At 30.5% G+C, this 20,719-nt stretch overlaps 2 protein-coding genes across 2 annotated transcripts; both read right to left on the reverse strand.

The window, feature by feature from the left end:
* Positions 1-1,023: 1,023 nt before the first annotated feature.
* On the reverse strand, positions 1,024-11,507 carry LOC130443619 (uncharacterized). The gene is made up of 2 exons (XM_056778402.1): positions 11,355-11,507; positions 1,024-1,645 (listed from the first exon to the last, which is right to left on the reverse strand). Exons 1-2 carry the CDS (start codon positions 11,403-11,405, stop codon positions 1,274-1,276), a joined length of 423 nt encoding a protein of 140 aa, XP_056634380.1. The 5' UTR covers positions 11,406-11,507; the 3' UTR covers positions 1,024-1,273.
* A 2,987-nt stretch (positions 11,508-14,494) lies between these two features.
* On the reverse strand, positions 14,495-20,418 carry LOC130443620 (26S proteasome regulatory subunit 4). The gene is made up of 7 exons (XM_056778404.1): positions 20,276-20,418; positions 19,915-20,215; positions 19,005-19,159; positions 17,841-18,155; positions 17,587-17,784; positions 16,472-16,681; positions 14,495-14,702 (listed from the first exon to the last, which is right to left on the reverse strand). Exons 1-7 carry the CDS (start codon positions 20,276-20,278, stop codon positions 14,568-14,570), a joined length of 1,317 nt encoding a protein of 438 aa, XP_056634382.1. The 5' UTR covers positions 20,279-20,418; the 3' UTR covers positions 14,495-14,567.
* Between the last annotated feature and the right edge of the window lie 301 nt (positions 20,419-20,719).

Below are 20,719 nucleotides of genomic sequence, written 5' to 3' on the forward strand. Positions count from 1 at the left end.
CTTTGCTTTTTCTATACAATTGTTAATGCTTTTATTCCTATATAACAAGGATGGTCTTAGAAGTACCTGGCCCAACAAAAATATTGGAGAAAATATTTTTATTGTTCAACTTAATATCCTTTTAGCTCCATATACTTTTCCCAGCGATGTTCAATAAGTTCGATAACCTTTTTATAATAAGAATCGTCAAGCTCCTCGAAATAACCATTAAATGCCGATATCACCACTTCATTGTGGGACCACCTAGAGCCATGCGGCCGTTTTCCCTTGATTTCTTTGTTCAAACGTTGCAATAAGTTCGCATAAACTTACCGTTGATAGTTTTTTCTTTTTCAAGATAGTTAATGGAAATTATTCCACGCGCATTCCAAAAAACCGACGTTATGACTTTGCTTGTATATGAAACGATCTTTCCCTGCTTTGTAGCCGGTTTTACCTTTTCAGTCCATTGTTTTGTTCAGTTGTTTGGGGTGTGAAGTAATGGACCCACGTTTCATTCATGGTAATGAAATGGTGGAAAAATTCGGCATTATTTCTGAGCAAAATTGCCAAACATTAGTTGGAAACATCTTCACGACGCTGTTTTTGTTCCTCTGTGAGCAAACGCGGCACTCATCTTGCGCACAGCTTTTTCATGTCCAAATTTTCATTTAATATGCGAAGTACCGCACTTTTTGAAATACCTAGTATGTCCACTGCAGGCAATTGCATAAAAAAACACTTGATCTAGAAAATAATGTTCTGCGTGCCCTGAAGTGCTTTGAAGTACTTATTTCATCTCAATTTATTTGAAGTAGGTTTTTTCTGTTTAGAACTTTTCTTATTTGATGTTATTTTCATTTTTAATTTTATTTATGGAACTTAGAAACGATCTCAAAGTTTCTTATTTCTTACATTTTATTGTATGGGGATATTTCACATTAACAGTGGTGAAAATAACATACTATTCAAGATATTTTGATCAATGTAGAAACTCGGGTCCTTAATTAAGTTTCTTACAAAGTTTCTGTTATATAAACATACCGCAAACTTCAAGTTTAGAAGTAATATTTAGTTTATAAATAAACATATTTGCCAACTTCAGAACTATAAATCCACTTCAAAGTTTTAATGACGTACCCACATAGAGAGGTTAAACTCTTTTTCCAAATAAATATGAATTATAACTTCATATTTCAAATTAATTATTTTATATAATCAAACTAATAATTATAAAGATGCTTTAATTGAAATTGTCAATAAAAATAATAACAATTCTTTTTACAAACGCTTCTCATTGGTCATAATGTGGTAAATACGGAGCCATGGCTCGCTTAGTGCACTTAAAAATTTCAACAGCGGTTTCTTCTGGAGTGTTTTTCTTCTGAGAACATTCCTTTACTGCGGCATCCAATTGTTTTTGATTGACAATAATATAATCCAAACTCTCTCTAAGTTTAATTCTATTGATATTAGCTTGTTCGTCCAGTATCCCAAGATGTCTGTAAATACAAACAGCGTGACCGCCAAATGCAGCGGTGTTGATATCGCCCCTGAAAGCATTTTTCAATGTTTCTCGATCTAAGGTAGTTTTAGGATCATCTTGACATTTTTTTCTTGCTTCTTGGTATTTCAAATTCGGAGCTGTTCGTGTTTCAGTAAATACCTAAAAAGCATACACATGTTGTAATATTTCGTGTTTTAAATGAATAGATCTTACAGTTTTACAAGATTATAAGATGGAAGAACATTGGTTTGAAAGATATAGACAAGAGGTCTTTCAAAATTCAGGAAAAAGTAGACGAATTACTCAATGATATAATTATTTGTTATTATCTATTTCATCTTCGAATTTTGTGTTAATTGTACAAATATACAAAAAGAAACATGACTAGAAGTGAAATTGATTAATTATGATGTCAGTAAACTCTGGTTAGAGACAAGAGTGCTAACAAGATTTCTACTATTGGTTCTTGGAGAGAGAGAGAGAGAGAGAGGAATGCTTATTGTTAAAAAATTTTAACAATTTGTGGACAAAATTACAAAACAAAAATAACTAAATAAAGATACAAATACAATAAAATTTCAGTCTACAGAAGGAAACCGCATTGATTAACAAAATTATAGGTAATAGTGATAGATAATAATTAGTATTTAAGTCCACAGCAAAATTAAACCGGTATTTAGCGTGCCCGTAATTAAATAATATTATGACTGACTGACTTCTGTTGGTTAGGTATAACTTAAACCATGCTAGAGGTGTTTCCCTGAAGTCGTAGTATTGCAATTTGTTAATTAAAGATTTAAAGATGTTTAATTTAGGCTTTTTATAAAGTGAGTATTTTTTCCTCTAGAAGTAATTTTTTTCACTAGACCAAAAAACTAAACATAAGCTACTTTCTTGGTACATTTAAAAATTCAGGTTTGAATGCAAGTGTAGTAGACAGCTGAACTATTTATAATATTCTCATATAATCATGATTTAAAATCTTGCTTGTGGTTTGTTTTTGACGACATGTCACGAAAAATACAAAATTATCATATTTTCACTATCATCATGACGATATTCAGTGATCAGTGTATCCAATTTCTTTTTCACATTGGCATTGTTGCAAATATCTTAGTTTCAATTATTTTTAGATATAAGGATTATACTATTTTCCTCCAAAATTCCACTGTCAATATGAGTTACTATAAAGCTTGGTTAATGCAGCCAAAATTAAAACTAAATTAACATTAAACTGAACTTTCTTGTTAATTTTTTGGTTTAAGCAGTAAATTAAGGATATTCATGAATTACTTGTAAACCAATAAAATTTTCCTGTATGACTCCTTTTTCTTGTATAAATGTGAAAAGCTCCTGACACTGTCTATCAGTGTTCCATCGACTAAATAACATTGCTAACTTTGAGACATTTCCTTTTCCTATTTTTTTATATTAGTTTAAAAATAAAGCATCACGGCAAAAAGCAGCGAAATAACGCGAGTAATATTTCCATAACCAAAGAACAAGGATATTATAAACAAATCAATATAATCAATACAGACTGACATAACGTATAACAATGCCCATAACCTCACAAAATTAAGAAATTGAACTAAGAAGTTAGATTTGGGCGAACTCTTAGTTTAATTTTAATTTAAATTTACTGTTAATTTTCTGCATGAACTACAAGTACCATTTCAGTGTCTTTCAATAAGTAATTTAATTTGTTAGCTTAATGGTAACTTTTAATTTTGGCTGCATAAACCAAACTTAAGTCACTGCTCTTGTGCTTGAATATCAGCTGATATTCCTTTCAAGGATAGTTTTTTGACTGCTTTTGATAGTTGTGGTAACCTGCACTTTTTCAACTGTGCGGCCAACATAAAGATGTAAAAATGTAAAGATGTAAAAATTACTTAACATTTTAATTAGCTATTTTTGTAAGCAATATTTTGTTACTTATTACTAAATACACACACCTCATATTTTTCTCCTAAAAAGATTGCAACTAATAAATTTCCAAATTTGTTTTATTCATAATAATTATCAACATTACATCTTTTATGATATTATAGGTTGAAAATATGCAATTTAGAGAAATATAAATTTGAAAATTCATTAGTTCTGTGGTAGTACTATGAACTACCTTCAAATAATTCAAATTACGTGCCATGAATAAAATTTAAATTATTCAGTATTGTATAAAGAATGTCATATCATTGTATAAAGAATAGGATAGTAGAACAGTGACAATGTTAAAACCATTTGTGGCAATTTTGCACGCCATCTAGTTACTTTTACGCTTGTTCTTCATTAAAATGACCCGTAGCTTAGTGCCATCTGAAATAAACAGCACTATTTTCAACAATTAAATTTTTTTGGAAAGATCCCAACTAAATGTGAAGGTTCTCTTTATCTTCGAAATTCGAACCGACAGTACATTGTTGCCAATTTTAATTTTTATTACGAAAGTGACAAAAATTACCTATTCGATAGGAATCTTTACAATAGATGGATAGGGCGTATTTTGAAATATGTTTCTAATAATGTTATAGCATGTATTCATCTCGAACCGAAAATAAACTTAATCTCAATACTATTTGTCACCAATTTCAATGTATAAAAAAAAGATTTTTGTAATGAGTTCGTGTAGCACTAGCAAATAAAACAAATAATTTTTCATAAATCTGTTAATCACTTGAATTTGGGATAGAAAGAAGGATCCTTGCGCAAAGGTATATAAAATATATATACTTTCCTTTGGTGATTGAAATAATATGAATTTGTGATTTCAGAACCTCGGTTGTGAATGTATTTTTGAAACATTCATATTTTGATAATATTTTGAAGAGGTGAAAAAATAAGTCCTGGTTATTTGATATGTTTTTTTTTAACTTTCAGTTGATTTATGTGATTTATCCATTTTCCCCTTTCTTCCTGGGAAAAATATTTTTGATTTTGTTCCGCTTTCGTACTGTATTAATATATTTGATAAAATCAAAAATAACTTGTAAAAAGTTCTAACTATACTAATATTTCAAACGTAACGAGATGAAATATACTAAATGTATCATAATACAATATCGTACTAATAATTCAATTAATGACATTGTAGAATTCTTCAATTGTGCAATATGTCCATTCTTGAAGAAATGCCGTCGTCGATATTCGGAACTTACTAAATCTATTTGTTGCTTATAATTCTAAAGATACCTAGATGATAATTGTTTAGCATGAAAGTTCTAACAGGTCAGAGGTCGGTTGGGCAATAAACATCTTATGGCATTACCTAATGCTTGGACTTTCAGTTAAATTGTAAACAGACGGATTTCAATATAAATAGAGTAGGATGAGTTAAAATTTTGTATTTTCAATACAATGTGAAGTTATGAAGAACATTATGAATAAATTGAAATTAATTAATGTAAATAAAAAAAATGTTAGATTTTGGCATAAACGTCAGAAATCATGGATTTTTGCTCTGAGGTCATTGCATCCTTCATATTAGATAACTAAATAAAACAATCAAAGTTTTAGTAAATGAATTTATTAGAAAATATCGAACAGAAATATTAAATAAAGTAAAAATAATAATTACACTTTTTATGAAATTGTTGATTTAACATTATAATAATTATAGACTGGGTGTTTGAAAAAATTATCAGAAACTACAAGTAATACGCTGCTGTATATATTCCCTGTGCATTTTACAGCTACAACATTGTTAGTGGGAAATTCGAATGGCCGAATTGAGTAAATTTATTGTAATTTTAAAACTTTTGCAAATTCTCAAAATGTTTGTTGAAAAGTATGATAGTGTTGCTTCAGAACATTATTCACATTCTAATATTTTTGTTTTCTGGAATTTATTTTTTTTATAACCAGTACCCGACCCATTTGGACTATGTGTTATCAAGAAAATATATACAAAGTAGCTCTTAATATTGACCACAGAAAGAAATTGACAAAATCCACTAAACAACCTGGTTTTTCTTTATTCATTTTGTTGTTGAATATTGGAAATCAAACCACAATCCACGCAAATATTTCAATATTCACCTTTTATCGAAAATATAATCTACTGTGAATGGACCTTGAAAAATGTATGAAAATTTTTTGCATCAGTCTTAAACCATCTTATTATATATAATAATACACATACATACAAAATATATTGATTGTTCATTTATGCTGAATTATTGATAATTTATCATTTTTTTAGTTTGTTTAGTTTTGAAAAAGTTTTACAATATTTGAAAATCTGAGTTCGCAATAATAAATTGAAAATGTATTGCCTATGACTACAACCACAGATTGCATTTGTTGCATACCACTTGGGAAGAATTTTTTCTATTTTTCCAACAATTTTCTTTTTCAAATTTAATATTATTTCACTATCTGAAATTTTTCATATATTTTTGTCGAAGCTATTAAGTACTATCATGGTGAAATTTTTCAATAATGTTGTTGGAGTTTTCAATGCACATTTAAATAATAATTCTTATAGAATATCAGAAGCTCTTGTCCACTGTTTATGTCATCAGAAGCTTCTAAACTGACTTTACAGACTTTGCAATTGAAGCGATCTGAATTTTTTAAATTAAATAACCCCCAAAATATACAACAGAACAATTTTCTAACGTCGCAATATCATTTGAATGTACCTCGGAAGAAATTGAATTGGTGGATGAATCTGTTTGTTCGGATGATGATTCTTCTTCAACATTTAATGAAGCGTGTGCTTCATTGTCATCTGTTGGTAAAAGCAGTATATTATCATCATCATCCAGTTGACTGCCTGCATTAGCACTTCTAGATGGTCTCATTAGATTGGCGACAATATTTATTTTAAATGCAGCTCGAAATGCTTTCACTGTTGGGTTTCTGTTATACTCTCCTCTTTGACAATAAACAGAAAATTGATTTTCAAGTGGATCTTGAATTAGTCTGCCTGTGAATAAATAATTGAAACATTTTTTTGATCACTTGCAAATTGTTTAACGGAGTTAATGATGAGAAGAAAACCATCAAATCTATCAGTTCTGGTCAAATTTCCCCTTTTTCCAACTTTGTATAGATTTTCCAATAAATCATATCCTGAGCTTAAAGCTGCTAGCACTTATGGATTCGTATCGCTCAGAACACGATTACATGGTTTTGTTGATTGTAAACGTGTATTATTCAGTGCATCAAATAAATTGTTCATGGTTAGAACAAAGTTAGCCGTGTTTATAGCTGTTCTTGAAATAAGTTCACCAGTTTGCAAAGATGTCATTATGGCAGAATAAACACTGTAACTCAACAATTGGGCAGCTAATTTAACCTTCATTTTTTCGAAAGAATTCCGATTGATGTGCTTATCAGTCAGTTTCAATAAGACCTTCCTGTGTGGCTCCTTTTATCAAGATCATAAATTTTTCGAATGTCAGCAAAACATATGAACTGCCCATTAAATATGAAACTATTGTTCAAAAAATTGTTTCTAACGCATTTAAACAGATGGGGAGCACCAAAAGCATAATATTTTTTCTCATTATGAAAAAAATAAGGTTGGTTTTTGATAACCCCTAAATGCATTATGAGTTTTTGATTGGTAGTTGATAAATCCCATACTGTGCCTATAGTATCTAGTTTTGTCTCACTAAGTTTTTCCAATGCCTTGGTAATTATACACCATAAAGAAGTATATGACACCCCACCATTCGATACAAAGTAGGCAATAGGAATTTTCCAGTTGCTATAGATTCCTCTGATCATGAGAACCAGAGCTTCAGTGGCAGGGAAAGGCTTTCTTCCAAACTCGCCCAGATCTTCGAAACCCTCAATTAAATCTGTTTTCATGTTGTACTGAAGATTCCTCTTAATAGACATTTCGTCGAACATCAGAATATATTTCTTCTCGTAAGGCAGCATCGTATCCGCCTTTAAAGTGAGGTGCATTAAAATTTTTTCATTGAATCCAGGTTTGCAACGGAAATTGCCAACCTATGATTTCACTGTTGATATTGCTTGCAAAATAAACCCTTTTTGTAGCAAATATCTGTCTTAGGTACTTTATAAAATAATAACAGGGCAGTTTTCTTTTCAGAAAGTAACCATGGGGATTTCATCTTATGTCGTGATTGCATCTTCAAAAGAGATTTTTCAAAATTCGTGAGAGTTCCTTCTCCATACAAAACGTTCTCAGAGAGTTGCATTTTCATAATGCTTTTTGTTGTAGCTCTCAATGGAGTATTCAGGTTATTGACTTTTTTCCTAGCATTGGTTAGTTCCTTTCTCAACCGTTCATTTTCTTCTTGCAATGACTGCTTCCTACCTCCAATTCTCATAGAACAAGATGGAAGGTTCTGTAACTCTTTCAGCCACTCTTCATCTTCATGGTTACTGATAGAATTATCAGTCATGTCAATGTTTCTGGAATGAATCGGGGCAATAAAATCACTATTTGAATATGTTTGTGGATGTAAGGAAACATTCAATTGAATTATTCGTTCATCCAAATTTTCCCTATCCGATTCACTTTCTGAATCTTCATCATTTTTGTAGCGGAATGGTACAGCAGTAGTAGGCAATCTTTTAGATTGACTAATATTTTCACTGAAATGTTTGCTGCAGATCAGCTAATTTCTTAGTGATTTCTGGCTTAGGTTTGCCAAAACAGCATTACCTGAAATAAGGAACATCAATGTTAACATACATATTTATTGTAATGGTTATGGTAAAGTAGTATTTTTTTATGTTCAAAAACTAGAATTTATTTCATTGCAATAACGGGGATAAATGGAATAACGACTAGTAGTACCGTTATTTGGAATTTCCCTAATTGTATCTTTATCATCGTCGGAATGACAGAATTTTCCCGAATTGTGTTAAGATAATTCCATACCTGTGTATCATTCTCAAAAACAACTACACATCATTGAAATTTCTTGGTATGCTCACAACAACGGTAAAAGCACTCTCATACTTATCTTTAATAAGGGTTTTTAAAATCAAACGAAAAAGACCATTCAAATGAATTGTAACAAAAACAGAAATAAAAAATATACAAATAAGTATATATGTACCGAAGATATTTAAATAATCTGATTTTAATATAAATATTATATTCATTGGCTTTCTAGTGAAAGTTGCGGATCAATGCGAAAATTTGGCTAAGACCAATAAATAAAAAAACTCTTTCTAATAAAGAAAAAAAATTGTCCTATGAACTACTACTAAAATACCTAATAATAATCGTTTTGACAGTTTTATCATAGTGTAAAGATATTTATACAATGACCTCATCCTTAGGAAGAAGTGTACCAACTAACCCAGGACCAGTCCTGGTTTCACATTGGAGAGATGAAAGTTATAAACTTAAATTTAAAAATAATTAATTTGTTCCATAGTTTCAAATAGGCTGTTTCTATTATCACAGTAGGAAGTTATGGATAGATAAATCGCGAAATAAATAAGTAACATCAATATTTGTTGAGATGATAAATTCATTCATAATGTATGACTGGAAATATGTACTTGAGGAGCTTGTTGCTATCTTCAACTTTCAGAAATTATATTTTACAATAAGACCATAAATGCTTACAAAACCATCTGTTTGTTTAATGGTATAATAAAAGCAGGCAAAAGGTCTACTTATCTGAACCAAGTATGTATGGTCATAAAAGCGGGTACTTACTAGCAAATAAAATTATCTCTTGTTAAATGTGTTTTTTTGCAATATATATAATAAAATTGAAACTAAAATTCATTTTTATTGAAAGTATTCAACAATCATAAGATGGTATATGAATGGCATTACTATATTCTTACCCTTAATAGATAGGAGGACAAAAATAAACAATGGACAAAAATGGTGATTATATTATGGAGGGATATTACATTGGTTGAAAAAGTTCTTTTTTATATCGAAAACACCAGGTAATGTTTAAAGTAAAGCTCTCAGTACACTTTTTGACAAAATCAAAATGAGTATCTAGACAGAAACGTATTTAAGAATAATCATTAGTGATGTTAGTTATTCGAGATAAAAGTGTGCTATATCGCTTAAATTGACTAATAATTTTAATAAATAAGCATATCCTGATTAAAAACCAATATGTTTGCCTGGTGAAGGCACGAAACGTCGTATCGAAGATTTGTTGGTACATGTCTATAGTAAATTTGTATTCAAATAAAACTAGTATTTGATAGTATTTCATTCAAACATTCTATACTGGATAAAACAAAAGCATAATTTTCATGTATAACTTGAGAATGGAGAAAATTATAATTTTCTCCCTAATTGTCACTATTTTGTCAATCTGTTATGGCATAGAATATAGTATTATAACCATATTATAATATGTTATAAAAAAACAGTCTATATACATTTGAACAGGTGAAATTTTTGCCTCATTAACAGGATAATTTCCAAATATAAACACACAGAAACACTACCTTATAATTATGTGCTTATTTCATAAACATAAAAAAATAACAAAAAATACTATTTCAATTTTTGTGAAATATTAAAGTTCAGTCCTTTGTATTCGGTTAGTTGTGTTTATCTATAAGTTTGAAATATTTTCAAAAATGTTTTATTCTATTCTGTTTGTCTTTACTAAGAAGGTGGCTTCTAAGTTTAAATTTAGGTATGATTCAAGTACTTTTGATAAGTTTATAAGATTGAATGGATTTGGAATTTGTAGTAAATCATTGTACTCATATAAAGTGCAATGTGACTATAATACAAATAAACTCATTGCCTATTCACATTCACTATTTTTTATTACTTTATGAAAAATAATTCTCTTAAGAATAACTCACCCGAGTGTATGATCCATTTTTGACATCTGGTAGGGTCATTCACAGGAAATCGGTACATTTTAATTGTAGGATCTGATCTCTTACTTAGTCCACACTTGAAATAATTACACTTATTTCCAGCCATTTCTAAAAAATTGAAAAGAAGTGATTATTTGTTATATAAATACATTTTAGTAAGTAGTTCGCTAAATATACAGTTTTTTTTTTCGAAATTTTAAGCTGTATCATTTATACATCTAGCGCCTCTTATAATTTGAATATATTAACTAAGAGAGTAGTGATGTATATTAATTGTAATAATATCCACTTACCTTAAAAATGAAATATATATCCAAGTTCAAAGATTCTCGAATAAAAAAATAATCCAAATGCACAACCAACGAAACTCAACAGTAGCACAACGAACACAATACAATAATGAACTCAAATTACAACGTTGCTATAGGCAGCCAAAATAAGAAACTATACAACACAGCTTAAGGGTTTAATATATTTCAAATAATTTTGGCGCCATCTGTTATTGGGGTAATTCGGCAACCAAAGCTAAGAAAACACGTAATTCAAGCTACGACGTACAATAAGAAAAGATGTGCTGTGGACGCCAACTCTCCACTGCCATCTATTGGTGGCGTCCACCTCGTCAAATGATATCCTCATAAGGTTAACCTACTATCCTATTCTTTATACAATGGTCATATTAAAAGTTCAGGCTCAGATCCTAAGTCTACGTCAATTTGGTTAGAAGAAAAAACATTGTCGTGATTCTTTTAAATATAGGTGATGTCTTGTATATAAGTAGTTGAAGTTTCTAACTAACTCGGCTATTTCAAACAGGATACGCTGTACAAACTACAGCAAGCTCAAAATTGCGTCATGTCGTTGTGCTTGATACAAACCGACAGTTGATTGCAGCATACCCCGGGGAATGATAGAAAATTACTTTACAAATGAACTTCGTATATCAATTTAGTTGTGTCAAGAATACGCATTAACACAATGTTCTTTTATTCATCTAATTCTGAGCGGAATTACTTTCAAGCCAAAGAATGGATACGGTAAACTAATAATCATTTCAACTCACCTCAAGTACAAATAATAAAGAAATAATTACAAAGAGTATTAGAGACTTCATTTCACTATTAAAGAAATAGAAAATGTCTTAACGCACTTTTGTGTCACAAAGAAATGTTTCGGACAAGAATGTCTTGTTGAAAGAAGCTTAAATTAAACAATTGAATAACAACGAACTAACAAATGTATGATATCCTGAGTAAATATTATCTTGTTAAATAGATGCATAATAGGGCCGGTAGGTAACCAAATTATCTGCCCTTCGGAAATAATAAGTTGTTAAATTTATATATCTCAATATTTGTTATTAACGATATACCAAAAATTATTTCATCCATTGCGTAGCGAACTCAATAATAATTTTATTTAAACTTTATAATTATTATGTATGAAGTGTGTTGATTCAAATCGGGTTATTCAATTCAGAGTTTATTAATTGAAACACTTTACTCAACTCACTTTGTTTGTCTGTCTTGATGGAAGTTAACAATCAATATTTAACTAACTTCCAATTAATCTATTGATTTTAATTTTCGCAGAATTGTTTAACTCCTACAAATAGGAAAACCCACAAAACCATTGATCATTTCTTGGTAATTAATAAAACTTTTTTTCCACATAGAGATGGTGTAGTAATTTATTTTGTAAGCATTTGGTCTCTCATGATGCTGCAGAAATCTATTATGTAAGTATCATAATTATAAAAAACGAGATGGTCTAGCAGTTAGGTCGCGCACTACCCACCTCTTTGCTAAAGGAAAAATGTATTTTCATTTTTTTTCTTCGCCAATTGAATTTCAAACCATTATAGTCCAGGCTACCAAAGTTTTCACCTCCGATTTCCATGAACTTGCATGGATTTTAATGAAATTTTGATAGCAGGTAGGGAATACCTCTGAAAGCAAAATCTACCCTACGCCGATGTGTGTTTTTGCTCTAGAGGTGAGCTCCATCCCAACTAGGAGATGAAAATTTTTGATTGATAGAGGAGCAAATTGTCTTCTCTTCGACAACCTCCGGCAATGCCAATTAATGTGATAACACCAGTAAGTATTCTTTGTTTGGGGCGTCCCTCATAAATGTTTCAACTTCTTCCTTTGTTAGTACCTTCGACTGGTATGGATGATGGTCTACACTTTGTTTTTTTTTTTAAAGCTTAGAATAATAGAAAATATTGACAATCTTATTAACTATAATCATTGATTTGACCATCGAGTATTTAGACCATAATGAAGAATGCTTCTAAAAAACAACTGCTCTTACTACATTTTAATAACAGCCATTCTTTTGGAAAATATTTTTTGTATTCCCAAAAATTCAATATGTCTGCATGAATATTCTTGACTCGGCTCTTTCGTCATCTCGTCCATAAACATCTATCTCGTACCGTACTAAATCACTTCCCGGACTTATAACGTAAATAACTATAAAATTAGTTTCTATTGAGAGAGGCTACAAAAAGTATGCAACACTTGACCTGTCTAAGTATCTGCATCTTCATGCTTCATATATAAATCGTTATACATATTCAAAAAATGTTGAATCTGTGGAAAGAATGTCTGAAAGCAGCACAAATATTAGTCCTTCGAAAGTAAAATTAAGAAAATATGATACAACACTTGATAATATTGAAACCTTTACTTGGCAGGAAAATTGTTGCCCTTTGTAATGTGGAAGCGAATGTGAAGATTCAGTAAAAAGTGCCACTTGAACGAAGAAAGAAAATATTTTTTGTACAATATAAAGATTTTGTATTAACATTATTAAATATGCTTATCTGCTTTGCCGATGATTTACTTCGAGAAATATGTAAACATTTAAGTAGTGCAAAGTATTCAAGTGAAAACAAATAAAAAGATGTCCATTTAAAACAAATTAATAATCAAAAAGAATAAATACCTCTATAAATATTTGTTCTCAATTTTTTTCGGAATAAGTGATGATTTGTAAGGGTTTAACATGTGGGATGCAAAATATCTGAGTTGAACACAAACAAAAAGTCAATTAAATATAAATAAGCTACCACAAAGTAATTGAATATTTTTTTAAATTTTATATTAACTGGGGGTGCTCTATAAGGGATGAAATACTTCAAGCAGGGCTAAAACATTATATATACTATATTAAAGTATTAAGTAACTTTTATTCAAATCTTCAAGTTTTTTTCTGCTGAATAAATGCTTATACTTAGTTTAATTGATTTTTGCAATAAGAGGTAGTTTTCATCCCTAATAAGCACATATCGGCATAGGGTAGAATTTAAAGATAAGGGTACGTCAAGCTCAATTCCAAATTTTCATGCAAATCGATGCAGGTTCATGGAAATTAAAGGTTATATATATAATAATATTCTTACCTTGGTAGCCTGGACTATTTTTATTTTCAAAGTTTTGAGGATAATCATGAAATTTTGTTAATTTAAATTCCAATATACATTTGGTTAATCATTTGCCATATAACGGGTCTTTCTAAATTCATGCGACAAAATTCAAGGGGTGATTGTTCGTTTATAAATAAGATGGGTCGTCTTTTATTTAACAAAATTTTCTCAGATAAAATTTGTTTCCTTAAATTTCAGGAAAGCTAAAAACTTGAAATTCTGTAATTTTCGTACTGATTATTTCTCTTACTGCCACTTTCATAATGTATCTCATTATTTGGTCTATTTCTGGTACTTTTCCTAGTTTCAGTTTCTGTATTGCCTGTTGTATTTGTTTTCAACTTACTTCATCTTTTGTTGTTTGGGTTTCCGTTAATCCTATTTGTCTTGTAGTCTCTTTGTTTCTTGTATCTTTTTTAGCCGTTCCTTCTCGAAGGTCTCTAAAATATTGTCTCCATTTTACCATGATGTCATCTGATGTTTTAAATTAAATTCTACAACCAACATTTTAGCTACAGTGTCAAAATGTAATCGAGTTGCGTTCTTTTGACCATTGTTGACCTAACAAGGAAAAAATTCTTTCAATATTTGCGTTATGTCCTGGGATTGCAAAGTATTGCTGACGATAGTTAGGAATTCTGGAAAGCAATGTTGACTTAGGCTTTATCCGGACGCCTGGCAATGCTACCCACACCCCATGAAATTATCCAAGAAAAAGTTTCAAAACAGTGTTAATGGAAGGTTTACGTTGTTATTAAAATAATATAACATTACTGTTGTTATACATAATTTATTATGAAAAATATTAAATACAACTCAGTAATTGCAAGTGAAGCTATTTATTTAAAGATATAGTCCTTCAGGTGTTCCTTCCTTCTTGCGGTAAAGAACGCTTTCCTTGGACTTCTTGAAATCTTCATTCATAACTTTCATTCTTCTCTCTCTTAATGCCATCAAACCAGCTTCGGTACAAATCGCCTAAAAATCATAATTGTTTTTATCACTATAAACTGAAAAAATAACTTTTATGTTTAATACAGAATTCAAAACATTCTTCCTTGAATTGCCCTATTTTTCAATTATAGGCAAAAAGTAACTCACAATTTGAATACATTCAATCTGAAACAAAGTTTTAACCCTTAACTGGTATGGCAGAAAATGGACCCTATGCTTTTTTGCGTCCAAAAAAAGGTATCCTGTGCGGTGGATAAAAATTGTTGGATAATATATTTTTTATATTCTAATTTAAAAAAATACAGAATATCTCAGATTTTCTAACCTTTATTGAAGAAAAATTAAAACATTACAAAAAAAGTCAAAACAAATATATATATTAAAAAAATAATATTAAAATCAAAACCTGTTTTGGCATTAAAAACGTATCATTAAAAGGTATCAGAATAATGTTAAATAATGGATAAAATAATAATGTACTGCACAAAAAACTGATAGCTATAACTTTCACCTAAAACATAATATGAAGAACATTTACTTTTGTTACCGGTTATCATACAAAACCTTTGTATACTTGTGATTTTTGCAAATGTAACTCTGACACAAATGGCACATAGCTGATTCTTTCTTCTGAAAAAAGGGCATAGATGACATCCCCTTTTTCGTCCTTAGAACAGGTTGTTGAGCTATCATTGGTTCATTCTCCTCTCAATCCAGGTAAATGGGAAATTTATCGCACAAGTGCCACCGGGTACAGAAGCATTTTTTGACCATTTATGCCAGTTTTTTTCATAAAAATAATTTGATTATCTCTCCACAACCGATTCTTCACTCATATCAGATTGTACCATCTTTTTTAGTTCATTATCACTGCCTTCTTGCTCTGACTCTGTTTCATGATCACTATGTATCAGAAAAGTCCTTATCAGTCTCTAATCCCTTTTCCATATCATTAGCCATTTGTTTCAATTCACCTGCCGACAGGGCTTTTTTTCTCTCTCTGGGGGTTGATGCCATTTTTTCACAAATGCAAATTAGAAAATAATTATACTACTGGTCAGGCAGGATCAAATTGGGACCCTAAAAGCACAGCACAGTCGCACGCCTCAATCTAGAGTGATGGCACATCCGACACAATTACCCATAATACAAAAATAATTATTCTTACAACCCTTCATGAAGAAAATACATCATATTGTAACTAAATCGGAAATTCTGGAACTGTTAGTTATATTAATACTGAATATACTGTTTATACTACCACTACACAATTACACTGTCTAATAGCGTTTCGATAACCAAATTTTCATCTTCGGGGACTGAAGATAAATCATCAAACAGTGTTGGAGTAGTGGTAGAGTAAAAGGTGTGTTTAGAATCATTTTCTGATTGACTAACTTCAGGAGAAAATTAATTTTTATCAAATAGGGGAAATTATCATAAACATCAACTTTCATTTCTACTTTAAGGGAAGTTTAATTTATATTTTCAATCAGTTCTCACCTAATGTTTTGACGAGCACGGAAACTCTGAAGATGCAGAGAATCGATTTTTATTAAAAATAACATATTTAAAATAACCTTTTGTTAAAAACCAAGTAAATAGATAACATACTTATTAAGAGTTGTGGATAGATAGGAACAGGGTATTACAAATAATCCTTTATATACTTTGCTAAAAAAAATAACAAACAACTTTCTATATTTAATAATTTTATACCTAAAAATTGCAAAATGCAATTCCTACTTTATTTTAAACTGTTGTTGAAATATAATTAGCAGTATTTATACTACCTTAATATCAGCTCCAGAGAGATCATCTTTAGCCATTATAAGTTCATGAAGATTTACATCTTCGGCTAAAGTCATCCTTGAAGTATGAATATTGAAAATACGTTTCTTAGTCTTCTCATCTGGTAGAGGAAATTCGATTTTTCTATCTATACGTCCTGGTCGAATAAGTGCAGGATCCAGAGTTTCTATACGATTAGTTGCCATAATAACCTGAAATTTTTAATGAAATACACTTATAAACCAAACTAGAGTTGATATGTTCACTTCCTGAAGGTAATTTTGGACTGCTCTAGCCTCATGCAGACTTCATTATCGTATTTAATGAAATGTAATGTAACATGTAATTTGAAAATTTAGTTATGTGTTAAGTAGTTAAGATACTAACTCTGTGTGAGTCACCAAACTAATTCCACAAAGCTCATAGTTCTGATAATGTTGCATCGGGCATATGATTTACCATATCATTGATTCATTCAACATTATGACAACAAAATCATAACTTGTTTTCTATTATTAACGTTTACACTAGTCTAGGTGTTCAGGGACAAATTAAAGAAGCTGCTTTCGATGATATGGACTTAAAAGGGTCTGCAGGAGAAAGTCCAGCTTTCTTTCAGTTATAACTGCAGTCCCAAAATTTTGCCAGTAGTCTGGACTATGTGGATTGCAATCACTCTAAGCCTAAATTATGGCAAGTGCTATGGTAGCAGCAGATTTTATAGTTTAAACATTTCTCTTTTCACAGGCGTTTTGAGTCATTTTAACTATAAAATTTGGACATTGTATCTACGAAAGTACAAAATATCAGAAGAAGAATAAAGAGGTTGAAAAAAGGAATGAATAGGAGAGATATCAAAGAACAGATAACAGAAACAGAAATTTTTTTTAATTTTAATTGCTTTACTATATACAAAGCAATCTGGATACATGCATTTTTTGGATTTCTATCAATGTAACATGTTGCGAATGCCGTAAAAATGTAGCTGTTGAAAAGAAAAATGATACTGTCTAGAAATATCTTTAGGAATGGTTTGAAATCCACTATCCAGTTTTTCTGCTCATACAATATAACAATACAGAACAATATCATTTCAAATCATATTAAAGGAAAATACCTTAACATCTCCCCTTGAATCAAATCCATCTAACTGGTTCAACAATTCCAACATGGTCCTTTGTATTTCCCGTTCCCCACCTGAATTTGAGTCATACCTTTTGGTACCTACAGCATCTATTTCATCTATAAATACTATGGATGGTGCATGTTCTTCAGCCACTCTGAACAGTTCTCGGACTAATTTAGGACCATCACCCTAAATAATTGAGTTATAAATTATAAATTCAAGATAAAGCAGATTAAAATTATTACCAAATATTTTTGGATCAGTTCGGAGCCAACAACTCTTAAGAATGTTGCTGATGTTTGATTGGCAACAGCTTTTGCTAATAATGTTTTTCCTGTACCTGGAGGCCCATAGAGAATAACACCTTTTGGTGGTTTAATACCCATTTCTTCATAATATTCTGGGTGTGTTAGAGGCAATTCAACAGATTCTTTAATTTCTTGAATCTGTGTGTCTAGACCACCAATATCCGCATATGTTTCTTGGGGAGCTTTTTCTAGTTTCATTACTGTTACCATTGGATCTGTATCATCTCCCAAAACACCTACCACTGCATGCACCTAGAAAGTTCACAATAAAATGATAGACAAAAAGTATTTTTGATTTTACCAACTTACTAATTTAGGATATGAACAACTATAATAAGGAATGAGCACCAGTGGCAGACACTTTAGTGATGATATTCAAAAAAATAATTTCAAATAAAAATAAAGAATATCTTTCATTTTCAATGCAGGTAGGTACTAAGTAAACTGATTTAATTAAATTGGATATGCATTTTTTTATTTAAAAATGCAAATGGTCCTATACTGAACATGACATGACCAAAGTCAGACATTACGGAGTACCAGTGACAGACAGTCAATACTGCTAATTAATTGATAAAATATACAAAAAATTATCGTTAAAAGTATCTAACAAATGCAAGTACTAGAGTGACAATTATTTTTCATAAACTTTTAGTTAAATTCTGGTTAATACGCTGGGATAAATTTAGATAGTGACATAAAACCTTGCAATCATCTACATCTGATCTTGTCATTTTTTGCATCAAGAGTGATTTTCAACTCAGCTGCTAGTGTTTAGAAACTCCCTCTTTGCCATAATTTTAATCCATCAACATTTTTTCTTCTTGTTCTGGAGGAAACATTGGGGAAGGTCACTCAGGATACTTTCCATGAGTGGCTAGAGGCAGACAGATCGGAAGACATCTGCTCTTAGATTTATTATATTTTCTTAAGCGTGTAAACACAACAAAGATAATAATAGTTTTTTTTTTATTTTGAGGATCAAACTAGAAAGTGTCAGCTATAGGGTCTGGCTCTGGTGCTTTACCTTATGTATTTTACCAGCACAATTCAAATTATCGGAATCTGTTGCCCAACTTACAAAAATCTAATTTAACTTACCTTATGATTCAAAAGAACTGAACAACCTGGTTCTAACTGATCTTTGTCTACAAATGAGAGAATGCTTACATAATGTTCACTACCAACAGAGGTAGAAACAATCGCATGGTTATCATCAATTATTTCTTCCAAAGTGCCAACGGACATTGGGGTCCCTAAACAAGAAATTAAATGGTAATTATCTAGATTAGGTTACCCTTCTCCAATTTCATAAAAAATTTGGTTTGTTATAGAAAAAATTACACTGAACAAAAATACATATAAATGGAGCACAGAAACCATCCTTTCAGGTACTTTTTTTCATCTGAGGAATTAAATAATTGTAATGATTTTTCAGTAATTGTAATATTTAAATTAATTGTTGAAAAGAGATAAAAGAGGGACAGAATATGACAGTGTAAAAAATTGGTTTAAAGTTTAAACAACTCGTCACGTCTCCTTTTACCCATTTCAACTATTGATTTTATGAAACCATAGACAACAATACTTGAATTTGATTAAATGATCACTTAAAAATTAATGATTGAAAGGAGTGGAACTTTAAATCAAGTTTTTAAACTGTCTTTTTCTTTCCCTCTCTTATTTCTTTCAATTATTAATTTAGATATTACAATCATTGAAAAATTATTGTAATTATTTGATTTTTCAAAGGAAAAAAGTAATATATATATACATTCTTGTACAATGTAATTTTTTCTATAACAGTAAAATTTTAACGAAATCAGTAGTAATTATCACCATTTGCCATTCGCAATTGTCATAATGGATCCTCTTAACATTTTATTAAATCAAATTTATTGCAACAGTATTCCTAACCAGATTTTTGTACTGTTATTGATCAAAATAGAATCATCTACATATTTTCAGAAGGGATAACTTGAAAAGTAAATGATGACTAACGGGTTCATACCTCTAAGATCGTCCACTTTTGATCGCTCCTCTTCATTTTTTTCTTCTTGTGGTTTCAGTCTTTCCTGGTTACGGATAAATTCTTCTTCCATCAGTAAATAGTCCTTTATTCTTTCTAACTTCAGTAATTTTAGTCTGCATCGAGTATGAGGTGTTACTGCAGGAAGTTTTAAAGCTGTATCTGGTCCTTTTGTACGTCTTTTCTTTTTACCAACCCTAGTGGGAATTGGGGGTTCATACTTTTTCTTTTTGTCTTTCTCTTCTTTCTTGTCACTTCCTCCAGGCCCAGACTGATTTTGTCCCTGAATTGTAAAGATACAATATTAAATTTGGATATTATTTACAATATTAATATTATTTACCATTCTGACAAATTAATATGTTGATTATCAAACTGAATCAATTGGATTTATTTTGAAAAACGTTACTCTTTCTGAAAACCAAGAAACTAACAAGTCATCTAAGATTCTAACCTGGCAACTATCAGCAACGTCACTTGTCTCTTGTCAAAATCCATTTTTCGCAACTAGTGGATTTAATATTTCTAAATTCCATTTTTATTAAACATATGTTAGAGGCAGATGATGAATTTGGCTCTCGGCCGAAATATTTGGACATATCGCCATAGGGTTATACTAAACATGCCAGATGCCGGAACAGCCATACTACGGCATCTGGATAACATTATTTAAACTCATCCCGAAATGCCTATATACGTCATAAGCCGATGCCGAACGGAACGAAGCAATTTATTTTAAATTGAACAAATAATTATTCCACAAATAGTTATAACGTAACATTTATTT

This window comes from Diorhabda sublineata, chromosome 4 (assembly GCF_026230105.1).
Source record: "Diorhabda sublineata isolate icDioSubl1.1 chromosome 4, icDioSubl1.1, whole genome shotgun sequence".
Classification (NCBI taxonomy): Eukaryota; Metazoa; Arthropoda; class Insecta; order Coleoptera; family Chrysomelidae; genus Diorhabda; species Diorhabda sublineata.

Coding starts and splice junctions, on each gene's coding strand:
- LOC130443620 (XM_056778404.1), bottom strand. Junction 18,156..19,004: donor CAGTTCTTTTGAATCATAAG/GTAAGTTAAATT, acceptor TGAACTTTCTAG/GTGCATGCAGTGGTAGGTGT. Junction 14,703..16,471: donor TCTCTGGAGCTGATATTAAG/GTAGTATAAATA, acceptor TATGATTTTTAG/GCGATTTGTACCGAAGCTGG.
- LOC130443619 (XM_056778402.1), bottom strand. CDS start 11,405: ATGAAGTCTCTAATACTCTTTGTAATTATTTCTTTATTATTTGTACTT. Junction 1,646..11,354: donor CTTTATTATTTGTACTTGAG/GTGAGTTGAAAT, acceptor TATGCTTTTTAG/GTATTTACTGAAACACGAAC.